The following is a 21,302-nucleotide window of genomic DNA, read 5'->3' as shown; positions in this document are numbered from 1 at the left end:
CAGGCAGACTAGATGTCAGCAGGGGGCCAGCGGCCCGCGTGTCCCTCAGGACGCTTGGGCTTTGAGATACAGACCCCGTTCCACTCCTCCCCATGTCTTCTCCGAACGGCCCTCCCTCTCACCTGGCTCCCCAGCCCTCCCCGATCAGGGAGTAGAGGGTTGCCCCTTACAAGACGGGTTTTGAAGACTTGAACGGCCGCACAGCGGAGTGGCTTACTGTCTCCTCGGGCTTCCAGGGTGTCACTGATCCATTGACAGGCACGTGAGGGGACTCAGGGCACAAAACATTTTTCGAAAAGACGGATCGTAATCTGGGTCTGTTGAACATATCAAACAGAACGTGTGGGTGGAGGTGGGAACTCTCACACCCTCCAGACCGCGTCGCCATCCATTTCTGCCTCGCACACGCCAGTCTGGTCACCTTTGCAGAAATAAACCAGTGTACACGTTGACGAAACTTCTTTGCAACAATGACCACACGCTTCGCTTACCCTCCTCAGCTGTTCAGTTGAAGAGTGATTTCCTTCATCAGCAAATACTTTGGGCGAGGTGTCCCCTGGGTTCTCATAGAGACAGGGCCCATGTCCTCTTGGAATTCATGTTCTAACAAGAAGAACAAGCAGAAACCCAACTGCCGCAGTCCGTGTAGACATATTGGGGGGGGGGTGTCTGTGTGGTCAGGTGATCCGTGTCAGAGGGTACAAGGCACCCCTGAGCAGGACACCCAGAGCAGATGGGGTGGGAGGGGGCAGCAGCAGGGAGAGGGGCAGAGGACCCTTCCAGGAGGAAATGATATTTAAGCTGAGACCCAAATCAGTAGGGGCCAGATGCAGCTGGGAAGTGGCTGTCCTGGGCACAGATGTCAGGACCCGCAAAGGTCAAGAGGTGGATGGAGGAGTCTCCCATCTCCAACCCACCCCCCCGCCCCCAGCTTGTGGAGCAGTTGAGGCAGCGAGCCCCATCTCTTGCCTAGGACCCCTTCACCACATAAGCCAGTGTTCCTTCTCCAGCCTTGAGTTTGGCCAGAAGTGACACATTGTCAAGGGGGGGTAATGCTCTGCACACCACGTCACTCTGTCCTCAGTACCCTCCGTGCCGATCCCTGTGGGCTGCTTGCCCCTCGCAAGCCATTCAGTTTGCATTTGATTGGAGGGCATCCGTCTCTCCCAGGTCTCACCCAGCGCATCTCAACCGAGGCGGGGCGGGGGGGTTACTGGCCTCTAGCGGATGCAGCCCGGGGATGGTGTTACCTGTGCTGTGATGCATGGGGCCCTGCCCTACTGGCACCAGAGAATTATCTGGCCCCAGATGTCACCAGTACCCAGGTTGAGAAACCCGGGTCTCACCCACAGGCCACTGCGGTTAGAGTTCACCTGGTTGGTCAAGGCCAAAACCGGTTCCTTGTTGCTGGCGGCTGAGTTTGTGCCGGTAACTACTGTTGAGTAAACGTAATCCTTTAAGTTCATGCCCTATATATGTAACATAAAAAAAAAAAAAAAAAATCCCAGAGTCCTGGTTCTGTATTTTAGACTTGATCTTATTCTTCTTGGCTATTGCCCAAACCGTACAATTTGGGATAAAATACTTTTTAGTCCTGTTCTCGGAGAATCTGGCTAACAAAAAAGTTGGATAAAAGAGAGGAAAGGCATCTTTAAATTAGCGAAGTCATGCTGGCTATCTCCTTTGGCCCTGGAGTTGAAAGAGGTCAGATTGTTTTTGAGTTGTGAAACAAAAATAACTGGTCATTAAATCATTTAACTTCATAATTGGAATGGATTTGTCATGTGAACGGACTTTCAGTACAGTGGCATATGGACAAGAAGAGTACAGATGAGATCACCTTCCTTTCGTGGTTCTGAGTTGCCTTCCTAAGGCCAGCCGCCTCTCCACACTGCAGATCAGGGCCCAGGGGGCTCTAGGAACAGAGTGGGGGCCAGTGGGCCAGAGCCCAGAACACCTCTGCACTAAAGGGTGTCCAGGAGAAGCTGATCTAAGCAAGGATTCATTCCTTTATAAAGTCAAAAAAATATTACACCTCCGGTGGGCACTGGTGTCTGCTCCGTTTCTGGAAGGGAATCGGGTAGATCCAGACTCCTGATAGCAGATGGTGACCAGGCTCTCTACGCCTTCTTTGAACCCATCTGAAGAAAAAAAAAAAAAAATGGGTAATGCCAGCTTAAGAAAACCCTCTAATTAGGTTGAAACATGAAATTGCCAATATTCCGGTTTCTCACCCATAAAACAGCAATCCTTGTTGCTTAGTATGCTGTACGGTCGCCTTGGCATACAGTAGCTTAGGTTCTCAGAAGTGCCATTTGAATGAGCAGGTTGAGCCATGGACGACGAGCAGGAAGCCGGGGTTCCGTTCGCGCTGTACCACATCACCCTCAGAGAGGACGCCAGGGTGGGTCTGCAGTTCCCTTCCCTTTAGCTGTGAGCTTCCCAGAAGCAACGGTGTCCTGGCAAGGGGGCTGCTCCTGGGGTCTCTTGCTCATCTGGTCTACGAAGAAGGCTAAGGACAGGGGATGCCAGCATGTGGCGACCTTCATCCAGGCCAGGTCTACCCCCGAAGTGGGGTGGGCGGAGGCACCCACCCAGATCTCGGCTGCGGGTGGGCCTACCCCATCACGGCCCTGCTTCCGGGCCAATTGAAAATTATTTCTGAGAGTGAATATTCATTTTTTTTTCTTCTAGCAAAATTATAAGTTAATCCTATTCATTCTTCTTAGTTCCAAAAGTACCCAAGAGAATTTTTATGGAAACTACATGGACTGCCAGCAGTCCTAAAATGCACAGGGAAGAGGGAAAAAAAGCATCTTCTTCGAAATGTCTGGTATTTTGGATCTGGTGGACTAGGGGACCATAATATCAAAGTTCATGGTAGCTTTTTGTGACTATTACACACACAATCAACCAGAGTTCTCTTGGGCCTTTCTTGAAGCAAACTCCACTCATGAAAAACCAGATTTCCAGAATGTTGCCTGATGTGTAGCTATTTCATGATCTGTCGGGAGAAAGTTCGATTCTTTAAACACTCCCCCCAAGCATTTTTAAATGACAGGACTTGATCCACACAAAAAAAGTAAAGGTTTTGTTTGTAAAAAGTGAGAATCAGCTATAAGACTGTATCAGGGCAACGTGGGGTTAAGCACACTACGTCTCAGGAACTACCAAGTTCTTGTTCGCAGCTGTCCACAGGGGTGTCTGTGTGTGTGTGTGCATGTGCGCGTGCACGCACGCAGAGATGCTCCCCATGGATTGTTCCATAAAGTCCAGATCTTGGAGAATGGCGGGGACTCGCCGAGGCTCTGGGAGCTACAGTGATGTTCTCCAAAGCAGCTCCCAGACTCCCCGGCTTGTATCGCGTGAGAACAGCAGCCCCTCAGAGCCAGCCGCCTCCCATGGTCACGGCCGCCACTGTGGAAAGATGGAGAGTAGCTTCCTCTTCCCATGTGTGGTTCGTTCCCAGCGGGGAGTGGGGGTTGCCTGGTTCCAGCACCTTGTGTCACCTGCTCAGTGCACGGCCTCGTCCACCTTTCTAGTCCTCTCACCCCCACTGCGGGGTCTTCTGAAGACATGACTTGCCACAGATACCCTTAGCGCCTCCCCAAGAGCGGTGGCCACAGGGTCTCCACTTCCACTCCCAGCCTCTGCCGGAAAAACATGGCGCCAGATACACCGACAGCTTATATACGAGCTCAGTGTGGTATTTCTTAACATTTCCCTTAAGACTTTGGAATATCTTTTTTGGGGGGCAGATAGTCAAGGTGGAAGGCTCGACAGAACTGTATCCTGGGCTTTTAGAGATGCTAGGAAGGGATCCAGGGCGGTGGTTCAGAGCATGGGTTCAAATCCCAGCTCTGCCCCTTACTGCTGGGGTGATTGCGGGCAAGTTACTTAACCTCTCTGTGCTCGATGCTCCTCATTTACATGAGGGACAATAATGCAACCAAACAGGCAGTAAGCCCCCCTCTGCCCACTGCCCAGATAGCAGCCTTCTCATTCTCACTGGAGAGAAAAGGCATTTGCATCTGGCCCCCGAGCATGAAGGAATCCGTTTTCCTGGCTTCCTACTGCCTTACAATAAGCCCAGATGGGAGAGGGTCGTGTGCATTTTTTAAGACTGAGGGTTGTGTGCATTTTAAGACATTACAGAAAATGTGCTTTTGCAGATTAGGGATTTCAGAGAGAAAGACTGGACGGCTTCCTTAAAACCTTCAGACGTCTCGTTCACTCGTGCACACTCAAGGCCCCTTTCCGCTACAGCTTTATGAACCCCTTCCTCGCAGTCCCTAAATGCGCCGTGCACGCGGCCTTAGCAGCGGACTCTCGGCAAATGGGAAGAGCAGCCCCGGTTTCACCCGGCCACCCGGGAGGCCAATGGAGCAAATGTGCGAGGCTTCTGAATGTCATGCCTGTGGGCCGTGTTGGCAGGCCCAGGCAGCGCCCCCGACAAAGCCGTCACAGATGACTTGGGTCGCTGGATGCTTGCTTTCTCACCACTGCCTTCCGGGGCCTGTGTTCTCTCGCCAGCAAAGACTGGAACATTCAGCCCCCAAACACGCCAGGAGCTCCTTCTTTTTTGTTTTTGTTTTCAAGCAGCCATACAGCTTGGATAAGGGACATGTGTCCCGAGGGGGTGCCACCCCAAAGCGCCCAGCACGTTCGAAGACAGGGAGATTAGCTCTTTCCTGCTCAATCGCAGATGCCCTGTGGTGCCTCTCGGGATCCAGAGCTTTCTGTTGGAGACACGCCTGCTCTGTGTGCCAGGCCTCCAGCACGCCTCGAACCCTGAAATCCGCCGCAGCAGCGAAGGTGAAGCCAGGACGCCCCTCCCCTCTGGGGGGCGTCACTTCGTTCCCAGGCTGCTGTGGGGAGATCCCACGCGGCTGAGTCCTCGCCACGACCCTCCACCGTCACGGTCTCTGTCGTGGTGGGAACCCTCAGCCCACTCCATCTGCCAGTCCCCTCCCCTTCTCTCCCCTGCCCCGCCCCTCCCCCCTGCTGCCTCCAGGGCAGGAGCAGCATCCAGGAGACCAGGAGGGTCCCAGCCCCGCTGCACCTCCTGGCGACTCCTTGACTCCTTGATGGTCAAGGCCAAGGACCAAGGAGACAGGGGACGGGGCTGTACTCAGGGAACCACAAGCAAATGAGACTCCTGCTCTCATGGAGCTTGCAGGAGCCCGAGGAAACCAGCAGCAGACAAATAAGCAGTCACTTCGGCTAGTGCTGGCTGACATGGGCCAGAGTGGGACTGAGGGCCGGGGCTATCGCATATGGGACGGCCCAGGAAGGCCTCTTGAGGGAGGTGAGACATGGGGGTGGAGGTCTGCAAAGGTCAGGGAGAAAAGTGTCTTAAGCCTGAGGAATCGCAAGTGCAAAGGCCCTAAGAACAACAGAGTTTCCCCTGCCCTCCCGTTAGGCCCGCTAGCCTTCTAACCAGTCCCTGGTCCGGATCCCTGTCTTCCAGACTCTTCTCCACCCCGTGGGCAAGAGCTATTTTTAAAATGGAACTGCTCTGCTCACAGTCACCCTGGGGTTCCCAGTCCTTGGGTGCTCACGCCCCAAATCTTTTTCTTGGGCTGCAAGGCTCTGCCTGATCCTCTCCCTTCTCCGTGGCTCAACTTTGAGCGTAGCTCAGTCATCACTCGCTCTCAGAAGCCTTCCCTGGTCAGTGTTTCCTCTGAGCTGCTCTCGTCCAAACACTTTCCAGGTTTCTAGCACCTAAATGGGGGGCAGGGGCAGGGGGCGTGGGCCTCCAGCTTGCCGGAGGTGGCGCTGATGTTCAACGAGGTGAAGCCCTGGGCTGAGCCCCTTACAGAGCCAGTTGCTAAGCATCCCAACTGTCATTCTTTCGGCCACCTTCGAGGAACCTTGATGGCCCCCAACAGCCGTCCGGCGGGGTTCCAGGTGGCCCTCTTAAGGACTGTCTCCTCGAACCTCCAAACCACTTGATGGAAATGCCCACGTTCATCCCCGGTCCCTGCCTTGGAGATCACAAGTCTCCACCTCCCAGAGCCTCATCTCCCCTCCTTCCCCTAGGGCTTGGGGGCACGTGGGCTCGGGTCCGTGGACACCCCCTCCTTTGTTGGGCCCCCACACTGCCTGTCTCTTCTGACCCAACCAACACCTCCCTTCCATCACCGCTGTCTCCTCACCGCCTTGCAGGCTCGTTGGTCACCGTAGAGCCGTGGGTGGGCCCCAGCCCGCCACCTCTTCCCCACCTCCGTCCTCCCACTTCTGGCCCCCACCCCCCACCGCCCAGCCCAGTTCCACCGACTCATCACGACTCCGTGCTTTGCTGAACCGCTGGTTACTCACCACGCATGAAGCAGAGTGGGTGGGGGTCGATGCCCAGACACACGGATGCTGCCCCCTCCTCCCTCAGGGGACCCTGAGTTCGCCAGGGGCCAGGCTGTGCCCCGTGAAGATCTCCATAGGAACAGCACTGATAAGTAGGGATGGTAGCTCCCCATGTAGGGTCAGTATTTGCGGGACACCCCGTCCCCCCGACAGCTTCCAAACTGGACGGCAGTGTCTGCCGTGCACACGTGCATAGGCCTCCCACCGGGGTGCCGAGCCCACGGGGGCCACTCAGGAGCCGTGGCGGACAGGCCCCTGGCCCCGCAGGCTCGCGCCTTCCTCCCCAGCTAGGCGGCAAGGAGAGGACCCATCGGCCTCAGTCCCTGGGCTGCGTGTGACCTTGAACGCTGTGCCAAGCCAGGCTTGGGAAGGCCACGTGGCTTACAAGATAAATTCCCTGAGAAGACCCAGGGCTGGGCTGTGGGCCTCTCAGTCATAAGAATTGTCATTCTTCGTTCTTGTAAGCGCCCTAACTACAATTTATTCATGCATGTGTCTGGTTTTCTGTCTCCCCCACTAGAATGGAAGTTCCACGAAAGCAGGGACCCGAGCTCCTCTGTGCAGTTGCTGACAGTGCGCAGGAAATGTCTCGGGCTCAGGTGGGCTCTTGGGTTCCACGGGGTCGGTTTGCCAACTTAGGAGAGACTGCAGGGGACTGGGCTCTTCTTAGAGCCTTGGAAGGAGAGTCCCGTGGGGAGGAGGAGCCCGCCTGTCCCTCTGGACCTCCAGAGCTGGGTCCCGGGACTGGTCAGCCCAGGGTCCTCTGGAGAAGAGACACAGCTGCCCCGGACCCCAGCCTGGCTGCTGGCTGCCCCCTGACAGCCCTGGGCGCCACGGACAGGCACGTCCCCACAGCCGGGCGTGCTGGGAGTGCACAGGGCGAGGACTGGGGTGGGGCCACCCTCCGGCCCACTCTTCGAGAAGCTTGTGCTTTCCTTGCGTGTCTCCATCTCCCAAGACAGCAGGAGCGCAGCTTGCATTCCTGCCAGCAGAAGTCACCGTGCCTCTCCAGCCTCCGCTGTCCAGTCAACACAACGGGGGCCCTGAGCAGAGTGACCTTCCAAGCTCTGGCCCGAGTGTGAGGGACCAGGGAGTAGCAGCGTGGCCTTCAGGAACGTGGTGTCAGAGGCTGTCCAGGCTGCGGGCTCTGGACGGGAGGACGGCTTTCCAGGTCACGGCCATCACTTCCCTCTGGACGAGCAGCTTGAGCGACCCACCTAAGTCTGGAACCAGCTCAGCTCTTGGGACAACACTCCCGCTACGGGAGCCTGGACAGATCTAGTTTCCGAACGTCGCTCCCTCTCCCCACCAGCTGGCCTGGTTTCTGGGCAGCTTTCCCTCTGATGCAGCGGTCCTCACTCTTGGCCGCACGTCGGAGCTATCTGGAACCCTCGCGCGTTACGGATGCCGAGGCCGCACCCCGGCCAGGCGGATTCGACTGGTCTGGGGTACAGTGGGGACGCTGGGCTTTATAAAAGCCCCTCAGGTGATTCCCACGTGCAGCCGGACTTCTGGCCCCCAGCCCGCACCCCACCTCCGAGCGGCGGCCACAATGATCCTTCTGGAACACAGTCCAGGCCTCTCCCAGCTCCGCCACCGAAGACCATCTCACTCTGGTGTTCAGACTCCTTGACCCTACCTCCCCACCTGGGCTGAACTCTGCCCCCCCACCCCCAGATGGAAATGTTGAAGCCCCGTACCCCCAGCCCCCCAGAATATGACGTATATGGAGGTGGACCCTTTATGAGGTCATCGAGTTAGGGTGAGGCTGTTAGGGTGGGCCCCACGCCAATCTGACTGTTGTCCTTGACGAGGAGATTCGGCCACAGAGTCACAGGGGACGACTGTGCACCGAGGAAAGGCCACGTGAGGAGACGATGGCCATCTGCCCGCACAGGAGAGAGGCCTCAGAAGAAACCAGCCCCGTGGGCTCCTTGATCTTGGACTTGCCTCGTCTGGAGCTATGAGACTCCATTTCTCTCAGCTGAGCCCCCCAGTCCCCGAAACTTGATTACAGCAGCTCTGGCTGACAGATAGGTCACTTTCCCAGCAAGGCAGGAGGCACGGTGGCCCAGAGCACCAGCTCCTGGGTAGGACTCCCTCTGCCATTGATTCACCGAGGCTTTGGCAAGTCACCTAATTTCTCTGTGCCTCAGTTGCCCTTCTGTTCAATGGGAGACTAGCGGCAGCGCGCCACGTGGGATTGTGGGCGGGGACTGCTTGGAAGCGCGTGGCTCATGGGAGCGTTCAGCGGGACTGCCCTTCCTCCCCCGCATCTGCTTCTCCCTCCCCCCCCCCCGGGGCCCCAGACATCCCACTCTTCCCCCCTCTTCTCTGCCCACCCCCTCTGCTTGGCTGCTTCACTCCTTCCCACCCTGACTGTGCCTGATGGAGCCCAAGTCAAATTCCTCCTCGTCTGGAATGTACTCCCCGGTCCCTCTCGTCCAGACGACGGCCTCGCATTCCAATAAAGGTGTGTCTGTGCTTCTGACGCCCCCATTTGCCGTGTGTATCCGAAGGATTTGTTTGTGGCCACTGCTAAGGATCCCTGAGCGGCTGCAGGGTGGCGGCACGTGGCTCAGTCTGTGGAGGGGTGGAGCGTGTGACTCTTGACCTCGGGGCTGGGAGTTTGAGCCCCCCATGGGGGCGTGGAGATGAACTAAAAGTAAAATCTTCTTAAAAAAAAAAAAAAGAACTAAACAAACAAAAGAAAGCAGGAGCTCAGGAAGGAGGGACGACAAAGGTCTGGTGACAGAACCAGGGCCAGGAATGAGCTAAGGAGCCCATACCATAGGGCACCCGACCCCACGCCAGGGATTCCCGCGTAAAGCTATGAGCGGGATGTCTTTTGTTACAAAGTTACCAATATTCTTACATACAGCAAATTAAGACAGAACTGAACCCCGAGAGTTAATTGATTTCTGCAAATTTTCTGTTGTTACAAAACTGCCTGGCAACCCATGGGGACCGGAGCCCCCTTCTTGGGAGAACGCTTTATCTGGAAGCCTCGTTGCTATTTTTGAAGCTCCAGGGTTCTACTGAGTGTGGCTGAGTGGAAACCCCCAGAGGGAGCTGGTGGGTCCCCCAAACAGGCCAGACAGGGCGGCCTGGGCTTTGGTGCCCTCAGAGTGCATGCCCCACTGCCCCCCACAGGTCTGCATGCCCCCCACTAGCTTCTCTAGACCCCCAAGAAAATCCAGGCTCAGGGACTTCAACTCCGAGGTCTCGAGGGCTTACAGGGGTGCCTCTGCAAGGAAGCTGTGCTTCGGCAAAAACCAGCGTCCGGATGGGATGCCCGAGCCCCTAGTAGACCGATGCTCCCTGAGGACAAGGACCCCGCTCGCCCCACTCATCACCAGGTCCCAGCCCCATGCACATACACGGCAGGAACGGACAAGTTCACAGCTGAGAGAATGGGGTTGGGGTGGGGGGCGGTCAGACGCCAGCTGCCGGTGGAGGACAGAGAGCTCTGACCAGAGAGACCTCCTTTATGGCACAGCCTTTCCTATATGACGAGCCACTTGCGTGTGCCGTTCTAGCCCAGAGGTTGAAGGCAGCACGGTTAGATTGATTTTCCCAGAAAAAAAATACAGTGTAGGGGCGTCTGGGTGGCTCAGTGGGTTAAGCCTCTGCCTTCGGCTCAGGTCATGATCCCAGAGTCCTGGGATCGAGCCCCACATCGGGCTCTCTGCTCGGCAGAAAGCCTGCTTCCTCCTCTCTCTCCGCCTGCCTCTCTGCCTATTTGTGATCTCTGTCAAATAAATAAATGAAATCTTAAAAAAAAAAAAATGCAGTGTAGCCTTGGGGGAGAGAGGGTGTGGGCTCCCCTGGCAGGAGACCCCAGGCCTGTGAGGCTCCCACATCCTACATTCAGGCCAAGCCTGCAGAAGCCTTCGGGAGAGATGGGAGCTCCAGCTCAAACGTGTGTTCTGGGGAGCAGGGCCATTTAGCCAGAGGATTGGGGACGGGATGTCCCCAGAGACATCGGAATAGCCTTTCCTTTAAAGATGAAAAAGCATTGCCTGAGTTTCCATATTGCTGAGTGACACCCAGATTTCTGACCCGGCCCCTCTGGCATTATGATTGCTGGATGTGACGTTCTTCCCGCCTTCTCTCCTTCCCACTCCCCACCTTGTCTCGATCCCTCTTTCTTCCTTCTCCCCTTCCCACTTCCCACCTTTTTGACCTTCCACTCCACAGTGTCTCTGCATTTGCCCGGCATGCTGGTCCAACACCCCCAACATAGTGGCCCCATCCTCCCTGATGCGGACCCCTCCCCCCCCCCAGGAGCCTTCTTCCCTGGGGATGAGGAATGAGGAGCGTCCACTTCTCCAAGTCCTACAGAGGCCACCATCCTCCCAGCCTACAGGCCCCGGGTCTGTTGTCTATTAGTTTAATTTTCGTGTCGAGTCTCCATCCGGGCTATGAGTTTCCTTGAGGACAAGGACATTATCTTGGTCATTTCTGTGTCTCTTGGACTTCACAGTAACTTACTAAATATTTGTTGACCGTCTTATAGTATATCTTGGCCCGTTCATAACAGGACCAAGTCCTGTTTCTTTGCTTTGCTTGGCGGCCAGCTTGCTGTGGGGGTGGTTTGGTTTTGTAAAATTACGGACCTTGTTGGGAAAGGAAGTAGAATGGTCAGGGGGTGCGGAGAGGGGTGATTCTCGGTTTTTGCCCTAAGTACTTCTGTATCCTTTGAACTGTTTACATGAAGCTTGTGTTTATGTATTACTTTTGTAATAAAGCAATTTATTAGACTATGCTGTTCCTAGGAACGTTTTCCAATTGAGGGGACAAGATGACCCTTTTGGGTAACATTTTCCCATATTCTCTCCAGTGCCCCAGACTCCAGTCCTTCCAAAGGGGTATCATGGCTCTCTCCATTTTGTAATTGTGTCTAACTACACAAAATTACAGGGGACAGCACAGAGATTAGGAATTTCATGTGGGCTATAATTGGGGATCATTTTTAAGTGCGTGGAGTCACTTGCAATATTATTTCAGCTGTGAGTAGATTATAGTTAGTTGTAAGAATCCCTTCATCACACCTAGATGTCCATGAAAAGTTATTTGCTGTACTTCGTCCTCTCATTTTTCGCCGGGAAAGGGAGCCAGTGAACCATGTTTATCCTGGTTCCCAAAGGAGAGAAGGACCACGTCCCTCCACCCTTAAAGAAAACTCTTTTATTTGAAATGTCTTTTCCATTTGCCCTGCTCTGAATAATGGAGTTTTTAAACTCGTTTGTTTTTCTAAATATCAAATTTTCAAAGAAAGGATATTTTTGAGTTCCAAGTGCCTACTTTAGGTCTATAATGGTTCTCCTGGTCTGGCAGCCACCAGCAAGAATTTTTAAAAACAGCATCCTATGGGTCGGTTCAGTAGCTAAAAAGACTATTGAAAGCCAACATTGTTGGCTTACAACGCTGAGACGAATCTCCCCGCAAAATCTTGGCTTTTCCTTGCATGCCGGGGCCTGGAGAGGCCACCTGAGCCCTCCTCTTGTCCCCAGGCAGGCTGCTAGGTGGGTGGCGGGGGGTGGAATTCATTGGGACCAGCAGCCAAGAGGCACACAGCATCTCCAGGCTCCATCAGCTCTGATGCGGGTCTGCTGGGTGGTGACCAGAAGGCCGGAGCTACCCGGAGTAGGAAGCCACGCAGCCTCCTCCCGCCCCCCACCTTCCCACGCACAACATACCTTCAATGCACCCCATACCAGCGCCAGCACCTGGGATTCTTAGATTGATGGCCTCAATACCCCCTAGATCTTTTGCTGTTGCTTTGACTCTGAGCTTCAAAACCATACCGTGTAGAACTTGGAAGACTCAGAAGAACTCCCGAAACCCAGAGCAAGCCGTTTCCGGTTACGTTTCTTACTGGATCCTCGTTTTGGATTCCTCCATCCTTCTAAATGCGCTGCTGGTCCCTTGGACCATCCTTGCTCCAAGCGTAGTCCTGGTCCGGTTGTCAGTTTCTGGTAATGTCAGGGTTTCTTGGTGTGTGGGGGGTGTGGTGGGGAGGGGTGTCAGTTTTTCACATCGGGGCAGGCAATTCTCTGTCCTGTATAATGCAGGACACCTGCCAGCCCCACCCACTGCCAGCCATCACCTCGGGTCCTTATGACCCCCAAGAATGCATTCTCAGCCTGGGGGTGAACGCATTAGGAGCCTCAACTTGGTGGGAGGTTAGTACCACCTGCGGCCTGTAGGGGGCATCAGTACCACTCTCAGCCGCCGCGTGTGAGGAGTAGTAGGGGCCCCAGCTGAGGACCCCAAGGTTCTTAGCTGTGTGCTCTGGCTGGCCGGCCTTTCTCCTCTTTCGTGGTGAGTCCTCAGGTCCTATCTGCTGGCGCCAGCCTCGTGATGGAAGCTCAGTAAATATTTGTCAAACGCATGAATGAGATCCCCAAAGAAGCTTCGAGAAGGCCTGTGAACCTTGTAGAACTGCGTACGAAATGTGTGTCTATTGCATGTGTCATACACATGGGTTTTCTGGGGTCAGAGTTTATGGCATCCTTGATATCTTCCGAGGGAAACCGTGACCTCAGAGGACGTTCCAAAGACTGGTCCTACCGGGGTCCGCTGCGAGCCTGTTTGCATCCTTGCAAACTCCTTGCACAGTGTTTGTGGGATGAGTCTTAGAACTGCAGCTCTAAACTGTATTCCAGTATCCCTGCAGAAAACAATGTCCGGAAAATTCTAGGGGAGACTCTGCTCCGTGAGCGTTCAAGTCCCTGTCATTTTGCCTGGTGACAAGAGATGGCCTCACCCCTGGCACTTTGACTCACTAACTGGAAGGTTGGGTGAGAACAGGGAAGGCATGAGATGTTTCTTCCCGAACTGAAGGGTGTTTCCCGGGTGGCTTTCCTCCTGAAAGCCAAAGAAACTGGTGGCATCACGCTACCTCCCAGAAGCTAAAGGTCACGGTGGCTGGGCGGAGGCGTGAGCAATCGGGACTTGCTTCCTTGCCGAGAGTTCGCCGTTCTAATAAAGCACAGCCCATGCCCCAAGCCACAAAGAACAGCTGGGCCAGGCTGGGGGCTGAGCAGAGGGTCCGGGTTCCAGATTCATTTGCAGACCTGCCCCGTGGTTTATGTTCACTCATGGCCCCGTGGAATGACAGCTTGGCTACGCTGCTGTGGCTTTCGGTGAGGTCTTGGATGCATGGGCGGGGAGGGTAGGGATGGCTCATCCCTGCTGCTTTCCCAGCATCCATCTGCCTGCCCGTCCTGGAATCGTCCTGTGCCAGGAGGAGAAGCTATGGCATTCTAGAAAGTGCCTTTGGCCGGGGAGGGGACAAGACTGAGCAGTGGAAGCACCCAGACTTGGTGTTAATCTCCGGCACAGTCCAACATCCGCTAAGAAGTCAGTGATATCATTCTTCCCAGAGGGATCATTCTCTTTGCAGAAGCTTCCAGCATATCCACTAGGTCATGAGCTCAACGAACTACTCAGGGGGGGAGATGGAAACTCAGAAATCCCTGAAAGCCCAGAGCAAGCTCCTCGTTTTAGTTTGCCTAAAAAAGTCACCTGGAGAGCTTGTTGCATCAGATTCCTTGCCCCCAACTCCAGGTCGTTCGTGGTAATTTGATTTCTTACAAGTTCCCTGGTGCCGCTGATACTGCTGGTCTGGGGACCCTGAGAAGCACCCGCGGAGGCCGTGTTTTCGCATCGTGCTCCGCCGCGCCCCCTTGTGGGGAGATGGTATGAGAACAGCGAGTGAATGGGACACCAAGATCCAGGACACCTCTCTGTCGGTCCAGTCGACAAATCTGTTGGTTTTTTATTTATTTACCTATTTTTTGTGATTAAATGAAGAACCCCTCATAAAAAGGAGAGGCGCGCCCACTGGCCTGGAACAGGGAGGGCCATGCCTGTATGAGGACACGTGGCATGAGACAGCTTCTGCGGATAACCTGAGACCATTCCATGCAAATAAACCCCGAAATGACCAGCTAGGTGAGCAGAGGCAAGGGCAGGCACCACTTCCTGTGTGTGCCACCTGTCAGGTCACCGGAGGCCCTGCCCTGGGGCACCTGGAGCCACAGATGCGCCAGTCTCCTGCCGCCGGCCGGAGGGTTTCCCGGTCTATCTGCTGGCTGGATGCTCAGCTCCTAGAGGCGAAAGGCGGCAGCCTGGCTCCGAGCTTGCCGGTTGCGGTCGGAATGCGCTCCGCACCTCTCTGCCCTGTCCCCACGCCCACCAGGGGCCTCAGCACAGCCCCTTCATCCTCCAAAATCCAACCTCAGGATAACCTGATGCCCTCCTGCGGCTTGGGCCCAACAGTAGCGATCTGGGGTAGAGCCCAGTTTCTGGTCTCAAAGTGCAGGCTTCGACTCGTGGCCACCACCCGGCTGAGAGATCTTGGGTGAATCAGCCTGTCCAAGCCTCCGTGTCCCTGTGTGTAAAATGGTGATTCCAGGTTCCATGTGAGTCTTGAGCAGAGCTGTCCACGTACAGCGCCTGGGACCGCGCCTGGCATTGGTGTGAGCCCTGAGGACATACCGGCCAACGGCTGCTCTGGTCTCCTCTGGATGTTATTTTCGCGGTTTGGAGGAAGCAGGAGCGGGCGCGTGTGTGAGTTTGCTGGGACTGCTGTAACATGGGACCACAAACGGGGTGGGTTACAACAGCGGAGATTTCTTCTCTCACAGTTTTAGAGATAAGTGCAAAATCAAGGTGTTGGCAGAGCCGTGTTCCTCTGGAGGATTTAGGGGCAATATCCCCCCCCCCCCAGGCGTTTCTCGTAGCTTCTGATGGCTGCTGATGGCATTCCCTGGTTTGTGGCTGCTTCACCCCAGTTCCTGCCTGTGTCACCACATGGCCTTCTGTCTGTCTCTGTACGTCTTTTTTTTTTTTTAAGATTTTATTTATTTTATTTTAGAGAGAAAGAGAGCAAGCAGGAGGAGAGGGAGAGGGAGAGATAATCTTACGCAGATTTTGTGCTGAGCTCAGAGTCCCACGCAGGGCTCAGTCTCACCACGCTGAGATCATGACCTGAGCTGAAACCAACAGCCAGACGCTTAACCGACTGAGCCACCCAGGCGCCCCTGGATATCTTCTTATAAGGACACCAGTCCTATTGGATTATTAGGCCCCCCCTAACTGAGTATGACTTCATTTTAATTGGATTGTATCTGCAGAAACCCTATTCCCAATAAGGTCAAGTTCACAGGTACCGAGGGTTAGAACTTGCATGTGTACTTTCAGGGGACACAGTTCAACCCCTCACACTGCCCAGCTAGACTGAGACCGCAGGGGCCGGCGGGCATGAAGGCCCGGAGCTCTTCTCTGAGAAGCTGTATGCGCCTCCCCAGACTTGGACTGAAATGTCCCCACGGTTGTGTTTTCCAGGGTGTTCAGACCTACACCTCTTGGATATGTTGACCCCAACCGAGAGAAAGAGACAAGGATACATCCATGAACTCATTGTCACAGAGGAGAACTATGTCAATGACCTGCAGCTGGTCACAGAGGTAATGGCAGCGGTGGGTGCCGGGGTGCCGGGGTGCCGGGGGGGCACTGGCACGGAGGGTTGGAGAGGAGGGGGTGCTCTGTGAAGGAGGACGGCCTCCCGATTCTCAACATGAGACATTTTCTGATGTGTGGGGAGCATCTGAATGGTAAGTCACATAGAAGATTCATACCCAAGAGAAGATGGTTAGACTCTCAGCCATGGTCCTCTGAGTCATCCCTGTAGAGGGGCACACATGGCTGGTGCCCAGGGCTGGCTGAGTCCAAGAGAAGGTGTACGGGAGGAGACACATGGGCAGGGACTGGGAGTCTAGACTCGACTCAGAGAAGTGGTGTAGTCAATGCCACCGAGCAGGTCCCAGTCTCCCAGCCCTCAGGGTTGGCATGTGAAGGTGGCCGCCGGTCCAGCCAGTATCAAGGTATTCCTAGTGGCCCACGTTATCCCTGAGGAAAGTCTGTGGCTGAGGATGAAGATGTTTCCCTTCCCCCAGCCCCTCCCAGTCCCAGACGACGCCTCGTTTTGTCTCTCCTCCCAGGTAGCTGTCGAAAGGCCTGGGCCACTCAGTCTGGAAGGATGGGGAGATGCAGAGTTGGGAATCCCTGCTTTTCAAGAAGGCTTTTGTCCATAGTCACGGGAAGTGGCCATGTTGGCAAACGGGGGTTCGCCAAGCTAGATGTCGGGGTCACTCTCGACCGTTGGAAAAGTGCTGTGATAGTTTTGAAACTCTTGCCCTCCCCCCTCCCCAGCACCTAACAGCTGTGCAGCCATCTCCTTGGACAGATTTATGCCCAGGAAAGTCACTGCCCAGCTGCCCTGTGTTGAATGAGTACAGAAGGCAGGTCTGGGAGGCCGCCGTTCACACCTAGGAAGTGTTAGTGCCCACTCAGAAAAGGCGCCTGTCCCTCAAGACTCTTGAGCATCCTAAATACACAATCTCGGATGTCTAGGATGCGAGTGTCACCCTTCAATGCGGCACTCCCATGCAGTGGTCTGGTATATTGCCAGGTTCAAGGTCGGCTGAAGGACGCATGAAGAATAGGGCTCCCAGGGAGCGGCCTGAGACCCCCAGCCGCGTTTATGCCAACCATAGACTGTCCCATCTCTAAAGAACCTTCAGGAGCTCACCCTGCCTCCGGTGGTAGATAATGACCTCTCGGGAGGCGGGGGCTCCCCACGGGGAGGGATGGGGGTTGCTGGGTGAAGAGCTGTGATTTACCCCAAGTCGCCCAACCCCACAGGGCTTGGAGCCCTAGCAGGCCCCTCTCTTGCCCACAGCCAGTCCCTATCCCAGCCCAGCCCAGGCTAGAAGCCCCCAGCCAGGCTCCCGCTGGAGGCCCCGCTGCCCAGCGGCTGCTGCGGAGCGGAGCTGGGTGCCGGGTGTGCGAGGTGTACGCTAACCGTTTGCTCTCTGACCCGCTTCGTTTTCCGCACCCGCAGATCTTTCAGAAACCCCTGATGGAGTCTGAGCTGCTGACAGAGAAAGAGGGTGCTATGGTTTTTGTTAACTGGAAGGAGCTGATTATGTGTAATATCAAACTACTGAAGTAAGCCTCCCCCTAACCCCGGCCTTGCTTTGCACCCCCCTGACCTCTCCGCCGCCGGCTCTCACACACTAGCACCTCCGTGTGGCTTCGTCCGCGTGGCCCCGTGCATGCTGCCCCATGTGTTTCCTGCCTTTTCCGCTCATTTCCGCTCACAAGCACCGTGGCTCCTTGTGGCCCCGATGCTTTCTGGGGGTCCCCCCCCGCCCCGCCAGTCTGTCATTGCAGAGTCAATCACCACGTTCCTGCTTTCGCTGCGGGTCTAGAGTCTCCAGAGCGCATGGGGCCCCCCTCCGGGTCCTGGCTCCCTCCCGCCCCAGGGTCTGGGCCAGCTCCCCACTGGCCCCCCGTAGACCGCGGGTCCCCGGGCGCGTATTGTTCTCTTGGGACGTTCTCAGCTCTGTGGATGGAAAGTGGTTGGAGCATTTGCTGCCCACGGTCAGCGTTTCCTCAGGTGCTCGCTCCCAGAAGCCGGCCTGGAGCCCTTGGTGTTTTATTCCCATTTCTATTTTCCAAAGGCGGCTGTAGGGCTGGGAGGCAGGAGACATGGGTTCAGAGCCCAGCTCCCTGCCCTGCCTCTTTGAGCCTCTGTGTCCCCAGCTGTCAAGTGAGGGGATGGGATTATGTCATCACAAAGGCCCCTTCCAGTTCTAAAAAGAACCCCCCAGATCTGGGCCCAGCAGCCATCCATGCTTTGGAACACAACTTGCTAAGATTGTGGACTAGGTCTGCGGTGGTCTGGCGGGGAGAACGGGCCCCCCTCTGCTGGGCCAAGAGTGCAGGGGAGCCCCAGGGAGCTGGTGTCCCTCCCTGAGCTCTACCTTCCTGTAACTAGGAAGGGCGGATTTCCTAAGTGTGAGTCCTGGTTCTTAGAGAGTCATTTCAGGTCTCCGCTCTCCTGAGTGTGTGTTCAGGCACGGTTGGGGGATGGAGAGAGAGGTAGAGGCAAGGTAGAAATAGGACGTCTGCTTTCTCTGTGTTCTGGAAAGCAAATACTCAGAGATGATGACCGGGAGTGCTTTGAGAAAGTATTTCCATCCTCCTCCTCGAGCACCCTGCTGTGGAAACTTCTGGACATAGCTGTGGGGCAGATGGTCGGGCTCATGCCTTGCGCTTTGCCCTGCTGGCTGTGTCTTTGGGCGAGTGACTTACGTTCTCCAGGCCTTGGTGTCCTCGTCTGTAAAATGGGGATGATAAGTGTACCTCCTGCATAGGGTGACTATTGGGGCATCTTTAGATGACACACGCCTGGCCATTGTAAGGGCTGGCTTCAGTCCCCTGGCCTTGGAGAAGGGCTGTCCCATCACCTGGGGCAAAGGGGGCTGGTTAAGCCCCGAACCTATGCATGCTGAACCTGAAGGGTTCCAGCACCTTCTAACTTGTTCTGGGTGGTGTCCTTGGGAAGATGAACTCTCAGACCCCTTGTTTCGGGACCTGTAAAGTTGTAGTCATGGTGTTAGCCTTTTGGAGCACACAGTGTCATTCTGAGAAACGAGGAGGCCAGCCGTGGTCCTGGCATGCTGTCGGTCACATCAACCCTACTGGGACAGCCCGCCTTCCAGCATGGTGTCCCTATGCTCTGGCCCCATCCTCTGATGATCTGATCAGTTCGTTTGGGTGAACTGTCTAATGTCTGGATATTCTAGATAAAATATTTAACAAGAGCCTCCTGGGGACTGGATTTCTTTTTTTTTTTTTTCCCCTTCTCTATATGTCATTATGAAGATTTTTAAACATACAGAAAAATGAAAAGGGTTATAGGGTGAGGACTCATATTGTAGACTGGTCAGGGGACATTTTGCTACACTCCTTTGTTGCATAAACTTAACTTCCTCATGCAAAGGAATCACCCCAACGACAGGGAGTTTTTAGGGCGCCTTGCAGGGTGGGAGAGGAAGGTCTGTTGGAGAAAGAGGACTTAAGGCAGGACTCCCTGGAAAGTCACTAGTGAGTGGCCGCCTGTCTGTCACTCCTGATCCAAGGGCCAGTAACTCCTTGTACTTGGGGTGGGAGTGGGGAGAATATGGGACTTAGGAAACAGAAAAAGAAGACATAAATAAAATGAAGGGGAGCTAACGGGGCATAGGGACTTCCTGCTATGGTTGGGGGTTAGAACGGATGATTTGCTCTTACTGGTGAGTGGAGAGCTGTGAAATTTGCTTTTGAGAAGCGGAGTAGGGAAGAAAGATCTAGAACCTTTCCACACTAAGAGCGGGTGCAGGACCCTCAGCGTAGCTGAAGGGACACAGATGAGACATAGGCTGTGCAAATCCAGGTGCTGGAACTGTTTTTCGTGTTTAATCAACATCCTTTCCTGCATCCTTACTTAGAGGAAAACGAAGGAACTTCTCAAAAAAAAAAAAGTTCTTCTTAAAGTATTCGACCTTCTTTTTAACTTAATTAAGATAGACATAATTTTATTTTGAGCAGAAAACAAAAATAAAGAGTAACAAACCTATCTCAGGGGTAGAGACAGGGTGGGGAGACAGGAAGGAACTTTGGGCCAGGGGTAAGGGAAGGGGAGGGGTGGGGGGAGGGGTAGGTGGGAAAGGCCGGGCAGATGCCAGGAGTGGTGGCAGAGAGAAGAGCCGAGGGCCGTGGGACAAAGGGAAGTCGAGATGGCAGGAGCGGGTTCTGGAGGAAGGACAGGGCCTGCGGGAAGCAGCTCAAGCGTAGAGGCCGGTCTCGGCCTGTGCCTATTGTCCCAGGCTCAGTGCTTATAGACCCCAAGCTACCGGGTCACACTGCCTGGGTTTGAGAACGGCCTCTGTCAGTTTCAGCTGTGTGAGTTTGGGCAAGTGACTCAGTTTCCACGTGCCTCCAGTGTGCCGACAGCCAGGAGGGAGAATAAGCAATGTATGCAGGAAAAGGGTTGGACACTCTAGGACGTATTAATGCCTGCCAGGTCTTGCCGGGTGGGCTTCAGGGGGTCGGGAGCACTCATTCATCCTGCAGACGACTGAGCAGTCTTTGAAATGTTCATTAGCTGATTGATTACCACGGCAGTCCAAGGCCTTGGCCCAGTAAAACTTCAAATGAGATTATGAACCAGCTCACCAAAGGCCAGAGCTGCTGTGACTGAGTCACGTGACCCCTGAGCCCGGTGACACCCTCCTTCAACCCATTTGGACCCAGTTCTCGTAAGTCCTGTCTGTTCAGAACATCCCAGAAGGGGACCCACTACAGAACCTGACAGGTGCCTGGTCCATAGCCGGGGCCTGACCGTAGGCCTGTCCCCTGGCTGGACAAGTTGAGTGTGTTCTGGATGAGTTCTTCCAGAACTCAGGTACTGGTTTAGCCTCTTCAAGACAATGGCCATCTGTGTGTGCTCTTTCTTCTTTTCCTTGTGTCCTCTATGATTTTTGAAAAGTATATGTGTAGAGGGGGTGGTAATTTTATTCCCTTAGGGAAAGATTGTTTTGTTCCTCCTCATACGAAAATGATAGAAAGATGGAATTTCTTCTTGTTTCCATCCATAACAAGTTTATAACACGGTTATGCAGGGATCTGGGGCCCCAGAATTGGGGGTGACATCACCCTTGAGCAAATTTCTCCATGTTGGGAGATATTCCATGCCAACTGCCCCATTGAGTGGTGACCGTTTGGCCATCCTGAGGGCATCCTGAGGTCATCCTGCTGCCACCCCTCACACCAAGCAGCCGGTGCTGACCAGCGCCTCTCCCTACAAGGGTATCTGCTTGAGGTGGAATTACTAATTGTTCAGACCACATAACTTACTGTCTTTCAAATTTCTCTCCTTGACTTGTTCGCCCAGCCCAGGGATTTTTCCTTTAGCCAAAAATGTAGGAGAAAGAAAGTAAAGTGGTCTGAAGTTTCCAAAGCCTAATGCTAATATTGCAGAACTTCCTTGGAATTCTTATAGAGCCATACCCTTGCCTCAGGGCTTCTCCAACATGGCC

General features: G+C 54.6%; 1 protein-coding gene across 4 annotated transcripts in view; it reads left to right on the top strand.

Moving 5' to 3' along the window:
* ITSN1 (intersectin 1) overlaps positions 1-21,302 on the top strand; it is a 213,539-nt gene that overhangs the window by 172,440 nt on the left and 19,797 nt on the right. For all 4 annotated transcript variants that reach the window (XM_032865391.1, XM_032865389.1, XM_032865390.1 and 1 more), the window contains 2 exons: positions 15,721-15,842; positions 17,279-17,385. In XM_032865391.1, the coding sequence (XP_032721282.1) occupies positions 15,721-15,842; positions 17,279-17,385 (229 nt within the window). The remainder of the gene's footprint in view (positions 1-15,720; positions 15,843-17,278; positions 17,386-21,302) is intronic.

The sequence above is a fragment of the Lontra canadensis genome, unplaced genomic scaffold (genome assembly GCF_010015895.1).
Source record: "Lontra canadensis isolate GAN:19392208 unplaced genomic scaffold, GSC_riverotter_1.0 scaffold29, whole genome shotgun sequence".
NCBI lineage: Eukaryota > Metazoa > Chordata > Mammalia > Carnivora > Mustelidae > Lontra > Lontra canadensis.
Note: the sequence above shows the minus strand (reverse complement) of the source record. Positions and strands in the feature narration are given on the sequence as shown.